At 47.5% G+C, this 12,758-nt stretch overlaps 1 protein-coding gene across 3 annotated transcripts in view; it reads left to right on the top strand.

The window, feature by feature from the left end:
- Window positions 1-286: 286 nt before the first annotated feature.
- The window catches only part of VPS36 (vacuolar protein sorting 36 homolog), a 39,846-nt gene continuing 27,374 nt past the window's right edge, over window positions 287-12,758 (top strand). For all 3 annotated transcript variants that reach the window (XM_054719776.1, XM_054719775.1, XM_054719774.1), the window contains exon 1: window positions 287-468. In XM_054719776.1, coding sequence (XP_054575751.1) covers window positions 373-468 — 96 coding nt within the window. In that variant the 5' untranslated portion in view covers window positions 287-372. The remainder of the gene's footprint in view (window positions 469-12,758) is intronic.

Below are 12,758 nucleotides of genomic sequence, written 5' to 3'. Positions count from 1 at the left end.
TTTCCATTGCAGCTGTGTAAAAACAATTCAGGCCATAAATATTCATTTGGGATGCAGGAATAATGTACAATAAGGAAGTCCAAGCTGCGGTCCCGGCTCCACCAAAGTCCCTTGTAAGCTCTGGGTTTGTGCCTCAGCTGGACAAAGGATGGGGTGGACGACCCCGCCGGCCTTTGGCGAAACGACCGCCAGGGGGCGCTCCAGGCACACGATCACGTCCCTGGGGACCCTCGGGCCCGCGCACTCCCCGGGGCTCGCGCTGGCCGCGCCCTCCCCGCCCGCCGCCAGGGGGCGGTGCAGGCCGCCCGGCGCTCCCTAGCTGCCCGAGAGCGGCGGCGCGGGCGAGCCGGCGGGGCGGGCCTGGCGGCGAGCATGGACCGGTTCGTGTGGACCAGCGGCCTTCTGGAGATCCACGAGACCCTGGTGATCCAGCAGCGCGGGGTGCGCATCTACGACGGCGAGGAGAAGGTAGGGCGGCAGCGCGACCCGGCCGGGCCTCGCTCTCTCGGGCCTCGGCGCGCCGTCCGGCCGGCCTGCCGGGCCTCCCCCGCGCGTCGGCGCCGCCCCAGCTGCGCCCTGGCTCCGACGGGGCCGGTGGTTCCGGGCGGGCTCGCTCGGTGGCCGTCCCCCCGAGTCTCCCGAAATCTGCCTTGGAGTGGCACCGCCTGCGCGGGCCGAGAGGGGCGCCCGCCGTACGCATGGGGGGGGGCGATCCCCACGGCCGGGTCACCCCTCCTCCGCCGCCGGCGTCCTGTGACCCCGCCCAGGTTAGGACCCCGCCGTCTGTCCCCCACCCGGGAGGGCGGGCCGCGGGTTCCGGCCCAGCCCGCGGAGCGGCCGGCCCTTTGCTTGCAGGCGTCCTGACACTGCGGCCCGCGGGCCACATGCAGGTGTTTTTGCCGTTTTGTTTTTTTCCTTCAAAATAAGATATGTGCAGTGTGCACAGGAACTTGTTCACAGTTTTTTTTAAACGATAGTCCGGCCCTCCGCGGTCTGAGGGACAGGGAACTGGCCCCCCGGTTAAAAAGTCTGAGGACCGCTGCGGGTTTCTGAAAAGAGGTCTCATTGTCTCCCTGAGACGCCCAAAAGCTAAAGTTTTCTTTAAAAAAACCTGTTAGGAAGGAATTTTGAGCGTTTGTTTTGTCAAGCGATGCAGTACAGTAGGCCGTGCCTTGCACTCCAACACACACCTCAGGAGGCGGGTTTGCAAACGGAGAGGAGGGTGTGACTGACAGTAAACCTGCGGGGCCTCCGTCCAGCCCCAGCTGCCGTCCTGTGCTGGGTGCAGGGTGAGCTGGAACAGGGAACCGCTGAAACACCCCCTTGTCCTTTCCAGAAGTGTCCCTTGCCGTTTCTCCTTCCTCGTTCTGTGGGTGAAACTTCCTCTGTACCCCTCCCGCCTCCCCCCCGCAGCCAGGCTCCCCTCTGCCCCAGGCCCAGCTGCTCCTCCTCCTGTGGGGCATTTTCCATGGACTGTGTTGTCTCCAGTATTGAGTCAAGGTCTTTTCCTTTTCTTTCTTTCTTTCTTTCTTTCTTTCTTTCTTTCTTTCTTTCTTTCTTTCTTTCTTTCTTTCTTTCTTTCTTTCTTTCTTTCTTTCTTTCTTTCTTTCTTCCTTCCTTCCTTCCTTCCTTCCTTCCTTCCTTCCTTCCTTCCTTCCTTCCTTCCTTCTTGATTTTTTTTTTTTTTTTTTACAGAGAGAAAGGGAGAGGGATAGAGAGCTAGAAACATCGATGAGAGAGAAACATCGATCAGCTGCCTCCTGCACACCCCCCACAGGGGATGTGCCCGCAACCAAGGTACATGCCCTTGACCGGAATGGAACCTGGGACCCTTGAGTCTGCAGGCCGACGCTCTATCCACTGAGGCAAACCGGTTTCGGCTAAGGTCTTTTTCTCGAGTAATTTGCTTGGACTTAGCCATTTATTTCCTCAGCACTTTTATTAACTTGATCTCAGATCGGGTTTGCACTTTTTGGTTGGAGTGACAGCTAAATATTTTTGTTTTTTAAACCAAGGTTACACCTTTGGAACTATTTTAAATAAGAAGCCTGATTAACCTGGGGTGTGATGATGCCCCACTCTCAGAACTGAATGCTGACAAGGGTAGATTCGTCTTCAGAGATTCCTCCAAAGCCACACCCTTCTGGAAGTCATGCTTTTGCAAAGCAAAACCATTAATACCTGTATATGAAAAACTATTGTTAAACCAGCAAATTCTATATTTTTTTTCTTAAAATGTTTTTGCTTCTTGGTTTAGCAGACAAGTAGATAATAGGTATCTGAGGATTAAGAAAAACTTGGTGGAGTTGAGATCTAGTCAAGAATTCTTAACTGCTCCAAACACTTGGGGGGGCGAAGGAGGGGTGTAGGTGTCTTGAAATGGAGACAGAGCTCTAAGACAAGCCCGCTCACCACTGTGGCCCTGGGCTGGAAATCGTCACTTGCTGAGGTGTTACTAGTATGACTGAGGGCCAGACTGAGTCCTGGGGGAAAGTCCTGTGTCCTGGCTTCCTCCATCTGCCGGAAGACTTCCAGATCTCACAGGGTCTGAAGACTCTAGGAAGCTGCAAGTCAGCTTCCAGGTCTGATCAAGTTCCCTTTCAAAATCTCTCACTGGCTGCCTTGACTGCTCAGCCTTCATAGCTTTGTATCCCAACACACTTCCCAGACAAGTGTGCACGAGTGGCTGTCGAATAGACCAGGAGGGCAGGAAATGTGCCTTCCTCATCCTTGTTTCTTCTGACTCATTGTGGGTGTGAAATACATTGTTAAACAAATTTCTGAATAATTAGAGCATCTATTATGTACAAGGAGCTTTATATATAATCTCATTTAGTCCTCTCAATGGGCGTATGAGATGAGTATTTTACTGAATGAGAAAAACTCTCAGAGAGAAAGTGACTTGCCTAAGTAAGATACGTAGTTATCGGGAGAGACCGGAGTTAAATCTCTGTTGATCAGACATGGGCCCATTATGGTTGGATAATTTGTTATTTTCATAATCAGTATAGATAGGTTATTTGTTTTCATTCACAGAATCTTCTGTAGCCTCAGCTAATTTAAAAAATAATGTGATATACGCTATCTTCAACAAATCAACAAATGACAAGTGCTGGCTAGGATGTGGAGAAAAAGGAACCCTCGTACCCTGCTGGTGGGAATGCAGACTGGTGCAGCCACTGTGGAAGATAGTATGTAGTTTCCTCAAAAAGTCAAAAATGGAACTCCCACTTGACCCAGTGATCCCACTTCTAGGAATATATCCCAAGAAACTAGAAACACCAATCAGAAAGGATATATGCACCCCTATGTTCATAGCGGCACGATTCACCATAGGTAAGATTTGGAAACAGCCTAAGTGCCATCAGCAGATGAGTGGATTAGAAAACTGTGGTACATCTACACAATGGAATACTACGCTGCTGTAAAAAAAGAAGGAATTCTTACCATTTGCAACAGCATGGATGGAGCTGGAGAGCATTATGCTAAGCGAAATAAGCCAGTCGGAGAAAGATAAATATCACATGATCTCACTCATATGTGGGATATAATGATCAACATAATTTGATGAACAAGAATAGATTGATCTAGAGACAATGGTAGGGGATGGGGGGTTAGAGAGCAACTAAAGGACTTGTATGCATGCATATTAGCATAACCAGTGGACACAGACACTGGGGTGGTGGGGGCTTGCCCAGGGTGGGAATGGCTGGGAAGGGGGTCAATTGTGGAAAAAGGAGACATATGTAAAACTTTAGACAATAAAAAAAGAAAAGAAAAAGAAAACACACACAAAAATAATGTGATTAATAGCATATAAGGTGGTAAGTTGGCAGCATATACTAGAATATTTAGAAAATATTTCTTTGCTTTCATCTAGTTATTTCACTTTCAGGAATTTATCCTTGGAAAATATCTATAATAATAAAAGCATAATTTGCTAATTAGACCGGATGTCCTTCTGGATGAAGCCAGGGCTGCAAGGGAAGCCTGGGTCCCGGGTGCCTGCCAGTGGCTGGAGGGAAGCTGGGTCCCAGGTGCTGGAGGGAAGCCCGGGTCTCGGGTGCCAGAGGGAGAGCCGGTGCTGGCAGCTGGGGAAAGGAAGGCCTACTCTTGCACGAATTTCGTACATCGGGCCTCTGGTGGATGTATAAAAATGTAACAAATGAGGATGCTTAGCTCAGCAATATTATATATTATGTATTATTACGTATAGAGAAACATGGAAGCAATCTGAATGTCTACCATAGGGATTGGTTAATTAAATATGACAGTCCTGATGAGGAATTGCTAATGATAGGCTGCTAAGTGAAAAAAAAAAAATCTTAAAAAACTATAAATATCATGACCTCTTTTTGTTTAAAGATTATACACATGCACACACACATATATACACATCACGTATATATACACACATATATGTGTTTATGTGTGTGTGTATACATACACTCTGGTATGATTATGATTGATTTCATTTTCTTTTTTTACTTTAAAAACTATTTTCCAGATTTTTTAGCAGTCTGTTACTTTTATAACAGAAAAAAATGTTAAATAAAACAAAACAAAACAGGGTTAGAACTTATTCATCAAATGCTTAAGTTAGATCAACCTTTAAGTAGTTAAAATTCTAGTGGTAGAAGCAAACTAGTCTAAACTTGTCTATCAGGTTTAGCTCACAATCCCCTGGGATCCCTTGAAAGGGAGAGAGAGAGAGAAACATCAATGATGAGAATCATTGATCAGCTGCCTCCTGCACGCCCCCTACTGGGGATCAAGCCTGCAACCTGGGCATGTACCCTTAACCGGAATGGAACCCAGGACTCTTCAGTCCACAGGCCGACGCTCTATCCACTGAGCCAAACTGGCTAGAGCAAAATAAATAGCTTCTTAATCCAAACTATTATGCTCCAATGTAGCATCATGTACTACTCTTAAGTTGATAAAATATTTGCTGTTAGAAAAGGGAAACCTTACTTATTGGCAAAAAGATTTAAAAAGTATTTTCAATTATTTGGTTTTACATACATAAGATTAACCAAAACCTTTGAAACCAATCAGAATTAAGTGCCACTAGTATGGATGTTTTACTTCTGATTCAGAGGAAAACATGGAACTCATAAAGTCTTTTCTCTGTGGTGTTGAATAATTTCTCACAGAGTGTAAAGTAGATAGTTCAGTAGGACTCTGACCATTAAAGTTTATTAACCATATTAGTTAATACTTATTAATATTAAGATATTGGTAACACAGTAATGCCTTACTTTTAGAAAACAAATTTTTAAATTTCAAGTAAAAAATGTTGGGTTTTTATTACACAAGGACTTTTTGGACAAAAGAATGTTTCTGCATATGTTTGATTTAACAAAAGTCCTATCTAATAATAGACAAATATGCAAATTGACCATACCTCCGACATACCCACAAGCCACGCCCACAAGCCACGCCCACCATCCAATCAGAGCGAGTATGCAAATTAGCCCAAACTAAGATGACTAAAGCCACAGAGAGCAAGGTTTCCTAGGTAACAGAGGAAGCCAAGCTTTCTTCTGCCTGCCCTTGCCAGGCCTAAACCTCCACTCAAGCTACAAAGTTTCAATTATAGAAGGTAAACAAATTCAAACAAATGTCGGCAGAATGGAGCTTGAGAGAGCAGGCCAAGGTTGCTGCTGGCAACAGGGGAAGCAAAGCTTTCCACACACCCTGGCCGGTCCCACCCGCTTAAGGCAACAAAGTTTCAATTATAACCCCAACACAAATGGCTGCGGGCCTCAGAGGGAGCCCCAGGCTTGGCTCTGCTCCAGGCTACAAAGTTTCAATTGTAGAAGGAAAATAAATTCCAGATACCAGGGCCTCCGCTTGGGTTGCTAGGGGGCGTGGCCCGCCTGCAAACCACCACAGGCCCCTCACTCAGGCCGCCCCACACCCCAAGGGAACCCCCACCTGATCCGGGACGCCCTTCAGGGCAAACCAGCTGGCCCCCACCCCTGTACCAGGCCTCTATCCTATCTAATAAAAGAGTAATATGCAGATTGATCATCACTGCAACACACAATATAGCTGCCCCCATGTGGTCAAAGATTCTGCCCCCATGTGGACACAAGATGGCCACCACAAGATGGCCAGCAGGAGAGGGCAGTTGGGAGGCACCCGGCCTACAAGGGAGGGCAGTTGAGAAGGACCAGGCCTGCAAGGGAGGGCAGTTGGAGGTGATCAACCCTGCAGGAGAGGGCAGTTAGGGGTGACCAGGCTGGCAGAGGAGGGAAGTTGGGGGCAAACAGGCTGTCAGCAGAGTGGTTAGGGGGTGATCAGGCTGGCAGGCAGAAGCAGTTAGGGGCAATCAGGAAGGCAGGCAGGCGAGCAGTTGGGAGCCAGCAGTCCTGGATTGTGAGAGGGATGTCCGACTGCCCGTTTAGGGATCTGACTGCCCATTGGGATCGGGCCTAAACAGGTAGTCGGACATCCCTTGAGGGGTCCCAGATTGGAGAGGGTACAGGCTGGGCTGAGGGACAACCCCCCTCTGTGCATGAATTTCATGCACCGGGCCTCTAGTTATCTATATAAAAGCCCAGCGAACCTTACTGTGAAATGACCAGAATGACTGGTTGCTATGATGTGCACTGACTACTAGGGGGCAGACACTAAACACAGGAGCTGCCCCCTAGTGATCAGTGTGCTTCCACAGGGGGAGTGCCGCTCAGCCAGAAGCTGGGCTCACAGCTGGCGAGCGCAGCAGCAGTGGCGGGAGCCTCTCCTGCCTCCGTGGCAGTGCTAAGGAGCGTAGAGCCAAGCGTAAGGAGCAAGCAGGCGGGCAGTTAAGAGCGAGGGGTCCCAGATTGCGAGAGGTAATCTAACCACTAATAATGACTTTTGGCGTATTTTTTTTTTGTGTGTGTGTGTGTTTGCAAGCACATGTGTGTGCTGTGTGCATATCTAATCCTGCTGTGTATGCTATTTTGAAACCTACTTTTTATATTAACACTAGAGGCCCAGTGCACAAAATCGTGTAGGTAGGGTACCTAGGCCTAGCCTGTGATAGGGCCATCTTCTGCCTGTTCACCAGTCTCCAGGCCGAACGCTGCCACCCCGGTGGGTAGGTTGCGGGCGTGCCCTACAGCTTCTGTCAGTGCTGCAAGCCTTAGCAGCAGTGGGAGCAGCGGTGGCAGCACCCGCATGAGTGGCCCTGAGTGGGCAGCACATTCCATCAGTGGCCGGCCCAGCGCACACACATGGAGGTGAAGCAGCCGGTGTCTGCTTTCCCACTGGCCTGAGCCCCCGAGCAGCTGGGGATGAGCTGGGGATCACAATGGCCTGACAGCCAGCCTGGTCCTCCTGCCACCCACCCCGGACCCCCTGTTCACCATCGTTGATCCATCGGAGCCGGGGGGGAGGGACCAAGAGGTCAGCTGTTCCACCTGCTCACCCTGCCGCCACTCACCTGCTTTCCCATGGTTCCCTGTTCTCCTACGGGTGGGGGTGGGGGGTTGGGGGAGGTAGGGAAGGGAAGGGACTGAGAGGTGGTCAATGCACCTCATGGCGACTGGTCGAGTGGTCATTCCAGTCGTTATGCTTATGGTTCCTGGCCTTTTATTATATTAACGACCAACCGAAGGCTTGTCCGAACACTGGAAGTCAGTCCTGCAGTCAGTGCTGGGTTGCTGTGGTGACCCAGCACTGACTGCCACCAGTGTGGGTGTGGCAACCCAGCACTGACTGCTGAGGGGTTTGTGGATGAGGCCCAGAGAGAGGCCCGAAGAGAGAGGTAGGGTCTGATCTGCAGCCTCCGTGGCAGCTGTTGATCAGCCATTGCCTATCTCTTTCTCTCTGGGCTTTGCTAGCAGACATGCCTTTGTTTCTCTATGGGCCTCCATGGGGGCTGCTAATCAGCCCCACCTCTCTGATCAGGCCCGGAGATGCTGACTGGCATAGAAACCGACCAATCAGCACCAAATTGGGTGGACTGTGAGGAGCCAATGGCTGCCTAGGAGGCGGAGCTGCTGACACTGACTGGCATAGAAAGCGATCAATCAGAACCAAATTGTCTGGCAGGGGAGGGCAGTTGGGGTCGAGATCAGGCTGGCAGGGGAGGGCAGTTGGGGGCGAGATCAGGCCGGCAGGGGAAGGAAGTTGGGGGCAACCAAGCTGGCAGGGGAGGATAGTTGGGGGCGAGATCAGGCCAGCAGGGGAGGGCAGTTAGAGGCAATCAGGCCGGCAGAGGCAGTTAGGGGCGATCAGGTCGGCAGGGGAGAGTAGTTAGGGGCGAGATCAGGCCGGCAGGGGAGGGCCATTGGGGGTGAGATCAGGCCAGCAGGGGAGGGCAGTTAGGGGCAATCAGGTAGGCAGGCAGAGGCAGTTAGGGGTGATCAGGCAGGCAGGCAGGTGAGCAGTTAGGAGCCAGTGGTCCCAGATTGTGAGAGGGATCAGGCCTAAACTGGAAGTCGGACATCCCCCAAGGGGTCCCCGATTGGAGAGGGTACAGGCTGGGCTGAGGGAACCCCCCTCTCCATGCACAAATTTTGTGCACCGGGCCACTAGTCTTATAATATAATGTCAACTACATTATGGTTATTTTTACTTAAGTATGCTCTATAATGTTCGAATTGTTTAATTGACAGACATTGCAACCACATTATTTTAAACTCAAAAGGATTATTATTTGTAATAAACTGGACCCTCACTAAAATGCTTTTATTGAGTTTGTGTTGTAAGACAGCCTTATAAATGGGATTAATTAACCTTGAACTTTTGAAATGACAAATTGTTCCTCAAAAGGATATAAGCAAGTCCTACTGAAGGGCAATTTCTACTTTCTAGTAATTAAAGTTAATAGAAGATTCTAATATATTTTTGCTTTTAACAAAAATGAGGTAGTTTGGTTTATTAATCTCTTGAGTTGCAACTGTAAAATTTGCTTAGTTATATAATTTTCAATGCATAATAACAAATAATGGGGATTAAAAGTTTGGTCCTAAAGACCTAGCTGGCATTTTTTGTGATTGTATTATACTTAAAATTTTTTTTTCATTTTTCATTTACAGTTGATGTACAATATTATATGAATTTCAGGTGTACAACCCAGTGATTAGACACTTATGTAACTTATGAAGTGATCACCATGATAAACCTAGCACCCATCTGATACCATACATAGTTGTTACAGTACTAGAGGCCTTATGCATGAGATTTGTGCAAGCATAGGCCCGGCTGCCTTGGCCCTCGCAGCCCCGGCTGCGTCCGGGTGGTCGTTTTGTTCAGCCGTTCGGTTGATTTGCATATTATGCTTTTATTATTATAGATTATTGACTATATTCCCTATGCTATAATTTATGTCCCATGACTATTCTGTAAGTACTGATTTGTAGTTCTTAATCCCTTCACCCTGTTTTTTCCATTGATTTTTAGAGGGAGTGGATGGGAGGGAGGATAGGAGGGAGGGAGGAGAGAGAGAGAACCATTGATGTGAGAGACATATCAATCTGTTGCCTCCTGCATGAGCCCTGACCAGGGCTGGGATCAAACCTGCAACCCAGATACTTTGGTGCGTGGGCTGAAGCTCTAATCACTGATCCATACCAGCCAGGGCAATTCATTTACCCATTTTACCCTCCCCCTCTGCCCTCATTCCATCTGGCAGCCGTAAAAATATTCTCTGTATCTATGAGTCTATTTCTGTTTTGCTTGTTTATTTTGTTTTTTAGATTCCACATATTAGTGGAATCATGACATTTGTCTTTCTCTATCTGACTTATTTTAATCAGCACAATACCCTCTGGGTCCACCCATGTTGATGGCAAGGTTTCTTTTCTTTTCTTTTTTTTATGGCCGAATAATATTCTGTTGTATATATGCACCACTTCTTTATCCATTTATCTATTGATGGGCACTTAGGTTGCTTCCATATCTTTGCTATTGTAAATAATACTGCAATGCACATATGGATGCATATGTCTTTTGATTTAGTGTTTTGGGCTTCTTTGGATAAATACCCAGAAGTGAAATTGCTGGGTCCTTTTTGTCTCTTGTTTTAAAGTCTATTTTGTCTGGTAAAAATATTGCTCCTCTACCTTTTTTTTTTTCTTTTTCTTGTTTCCATTTTCATGAAATATCTTCTTCTTTCCCTTTCTTTTCAGTCAGTTTTTAAAAAAATCTGAAGTAAGTATCTTGTAGGCAGCATATGTAATAGTCTTGTTATTATCTATTGAGACACTCTATATCTTTTGATTGGAACATTTAATCAATTTACATTTAAAGTAATTCTTGATATTTTTTATTACTATTTTATTATTCCTATTTTTGATCTTTTTTTTTTTTTCCTTCTGGTATTCCCATGATGAAAATGTTGGTATCTTTGATGTCCTTATTTTTGGATTTTTTTTTTTTAATGTTTTGATTGTGTGTTTTCTTCTATCTTATCTTCCAAACTAGAGGCCTGGTGCATGAATTTGTACATGGGTGGGGTCCCTCAGCCTGGCTGGTGATCAGGGCCGATCGGGGCTGTCTCGTCCATTCCTAATCAGGGCTGGCGGGCCCAGGGGAGGGACTGCAGGAGTTTGGCTGTGGGAGTGCACTGACAACCAAGGGGCAGCTCCTGCGTTGAGCGTCTGCCCCTTGGTGGTCAGTGTGCTTCATAGCGACCGGTCATCTGATCGTAACGGTCACTTAGGCTTTTTTATATATATATAGATTGCTGATTTGATCCTCTACTTCATCTAATCTACTGTTGATTCCCTCTAATGTATTCTTCATTTCTGACTGGTTCTTTTTTTATGTTTTCTATCTCCATTTTTATGTTTCCTATTTGTTGAAGTTCTCACTGAGATCATTGAGCACCCTATAACTAGTTCTTTGAACTCTTTATCTGATAGATTGCTTGTCTTCATTTTGTTTAGTTCGTTTTGTGGAGTTTTGTTTTGTTCTTTCATTTGGGACATGTTTGTCTTCTCTCATTGCCTGCCATCCTGTGTTTCTTTCTAGGTCAGGTACAGCTGCCACACCTCCCTGTCTTGGTGTAGTTGCTCTATGTAGTAGGTGTCCTGTAGGGCCCAGTGGCACAGTGCCCCCAGTCACTCAAGCTGGGTGTTCCAGGTATGAAGTCCCCTCTCACCACCTCATTTGGGCTCTGTGCACCCTCCTGTTGTAGTTGAGCCTTGATTGCTGTTGACACATCACTGGGAGGGATTGGCCCCCAGGCAGATAGGCTGTAAGGACCGCCATAACTATAGTGCAGAGGCTGATTTCATGGAGCAGAACTTGCTTCAGTGGGGCTTTGGTGCCTGTCGCGTCTGCCCCTTGAGTCACTCATGGAGGTGGTTGGATGGTACTCTGGTGTGGTCTGTAGCTGTCCACTGGGTGTGCTTGCTCTGGGGCCTCCCAGGAGGTGCAGGCCAAGGTCAGCTGCTGCCTATGCCCTGCCCGGGACCACCTGATGAGCTACAAAGTGATTTGCAGATGATTGCCACTTGTGCTGAGCTTGGAGGTGCCTGGGAGATGCTAAGCTTTGAATTGAGGCTGGCTGCCACTGGTGCTGGGTTTCGGACTATTTACTGTAGCAAGAGGTCTGTGACATGGTGAGGCCAGGTCATGCTTGTTAAGTACTTGGGTGGACCCAAAAGTTGGGTGGGTCTCAGGGAATCACCAGACCTGGGAAACAGTGTTAGCCAGGTTAATGGAGACTCAGATATGTCACCCTTCTGTGCTACAGAGGGAGGGCTCAGCAAAGGAACAATGGCTTTTCTGCCAGCACTTTTGTCTGGGAGAAAACTGCCCCTCTAGCCCTTGCCCTGAAGCCAGATGATTCACCTCCTCCCCATACATCCTGGCACCTTTCAAGCTGCCATCCAGTGCTGGAGCTCAGAGTGAGTCAGTCAGCAAGTAAGTCTGGGTGGGCCCTTTAAGAGGAACTCCTGGGACTCCAGCAGCCCTCCATCCCACTCAGCCACAATCCCTGCTGGTTTTCACACAAGTTGTGGGGACTTCTTTTCCCAGCACTGGAACCATGGGCTGGGAGGCCTGTGTGGGGCTGGGACCCCTTGCTCTTCAGGGGGACCTCCCCCCCCTCACAGCCAAGATATCCCTTCTGATTTTTAGCCAACACATGTGGGTGTGAGACCAGCATTGTCTACCTCTCTATCCTTCTTACCAGTCTGAATGTAGCTTCTTCTGTATATCCTTAGCTTTAGAACTTCTGTTCAGCTAGACTTCAGGCAGATATCAGTGATGATTATTCTATAGTTTATTTGTAATTTTGATGTGGTTATGAGAAGATACAAGTATGATGTTTATAGCTCTGCCATCTTGACAAGAAGCTCTGTATTCTAGTTTTAAAAAACATTTTTACATTTATATTTTGAGTAGATGACAAAAATTCCATGATAAATATTAAAAACCCACAGCAAGTATAAAGTAAATGTCTCCCTCCTACCCTGTCTCTTTGGCATCCAATTCCCCATTAGAGGCCCCAGTGCATCATTCTAGAGCAGTGGTTCTCAACCTTTCTAAGGCCGCGACCCTTTAATACAGTTCCTCATGTTGTGGTGACCCCCAACCATAAAATTATTTTCATTGCTATGTCATAACTAATTTTGCTACTGTTAATGAGTCGTAATGTAAATATCTGTGTTTTCCGATGGTCTTAGGCGACCCTGCTATCGGTTCTCAACCTGTGGGTCGCAACCCACAGGTTGAAAACTGCTGCTGTAGAGCCTAAAACCATCGGAAAACACAGATATTTAAATTACGGTTCATTACAGTTATGAAGTAGC

This window comes from Eptesicus fuscus, chromosome 8 (assembly GCF_027574615.1).
Source record: "Eptesicus fuscus isolate TK198812 chromosome 8, DD_ASM_mEF_20220401, whole genome shotgun sequence".
NCBI classification, from domain to species: domain Eukaryota; kingdom Metazoa; phylum Chordata; class Mammalia; order Chiroptera; family Vespertilionidae; genus Eptesicus; species Eptesicus fuscus.
The sequence above is the reverse complement of the archived record's forward strand: the minus strand, read 5'-3'. Positions and strand labels throughout refer to the sequence as shown.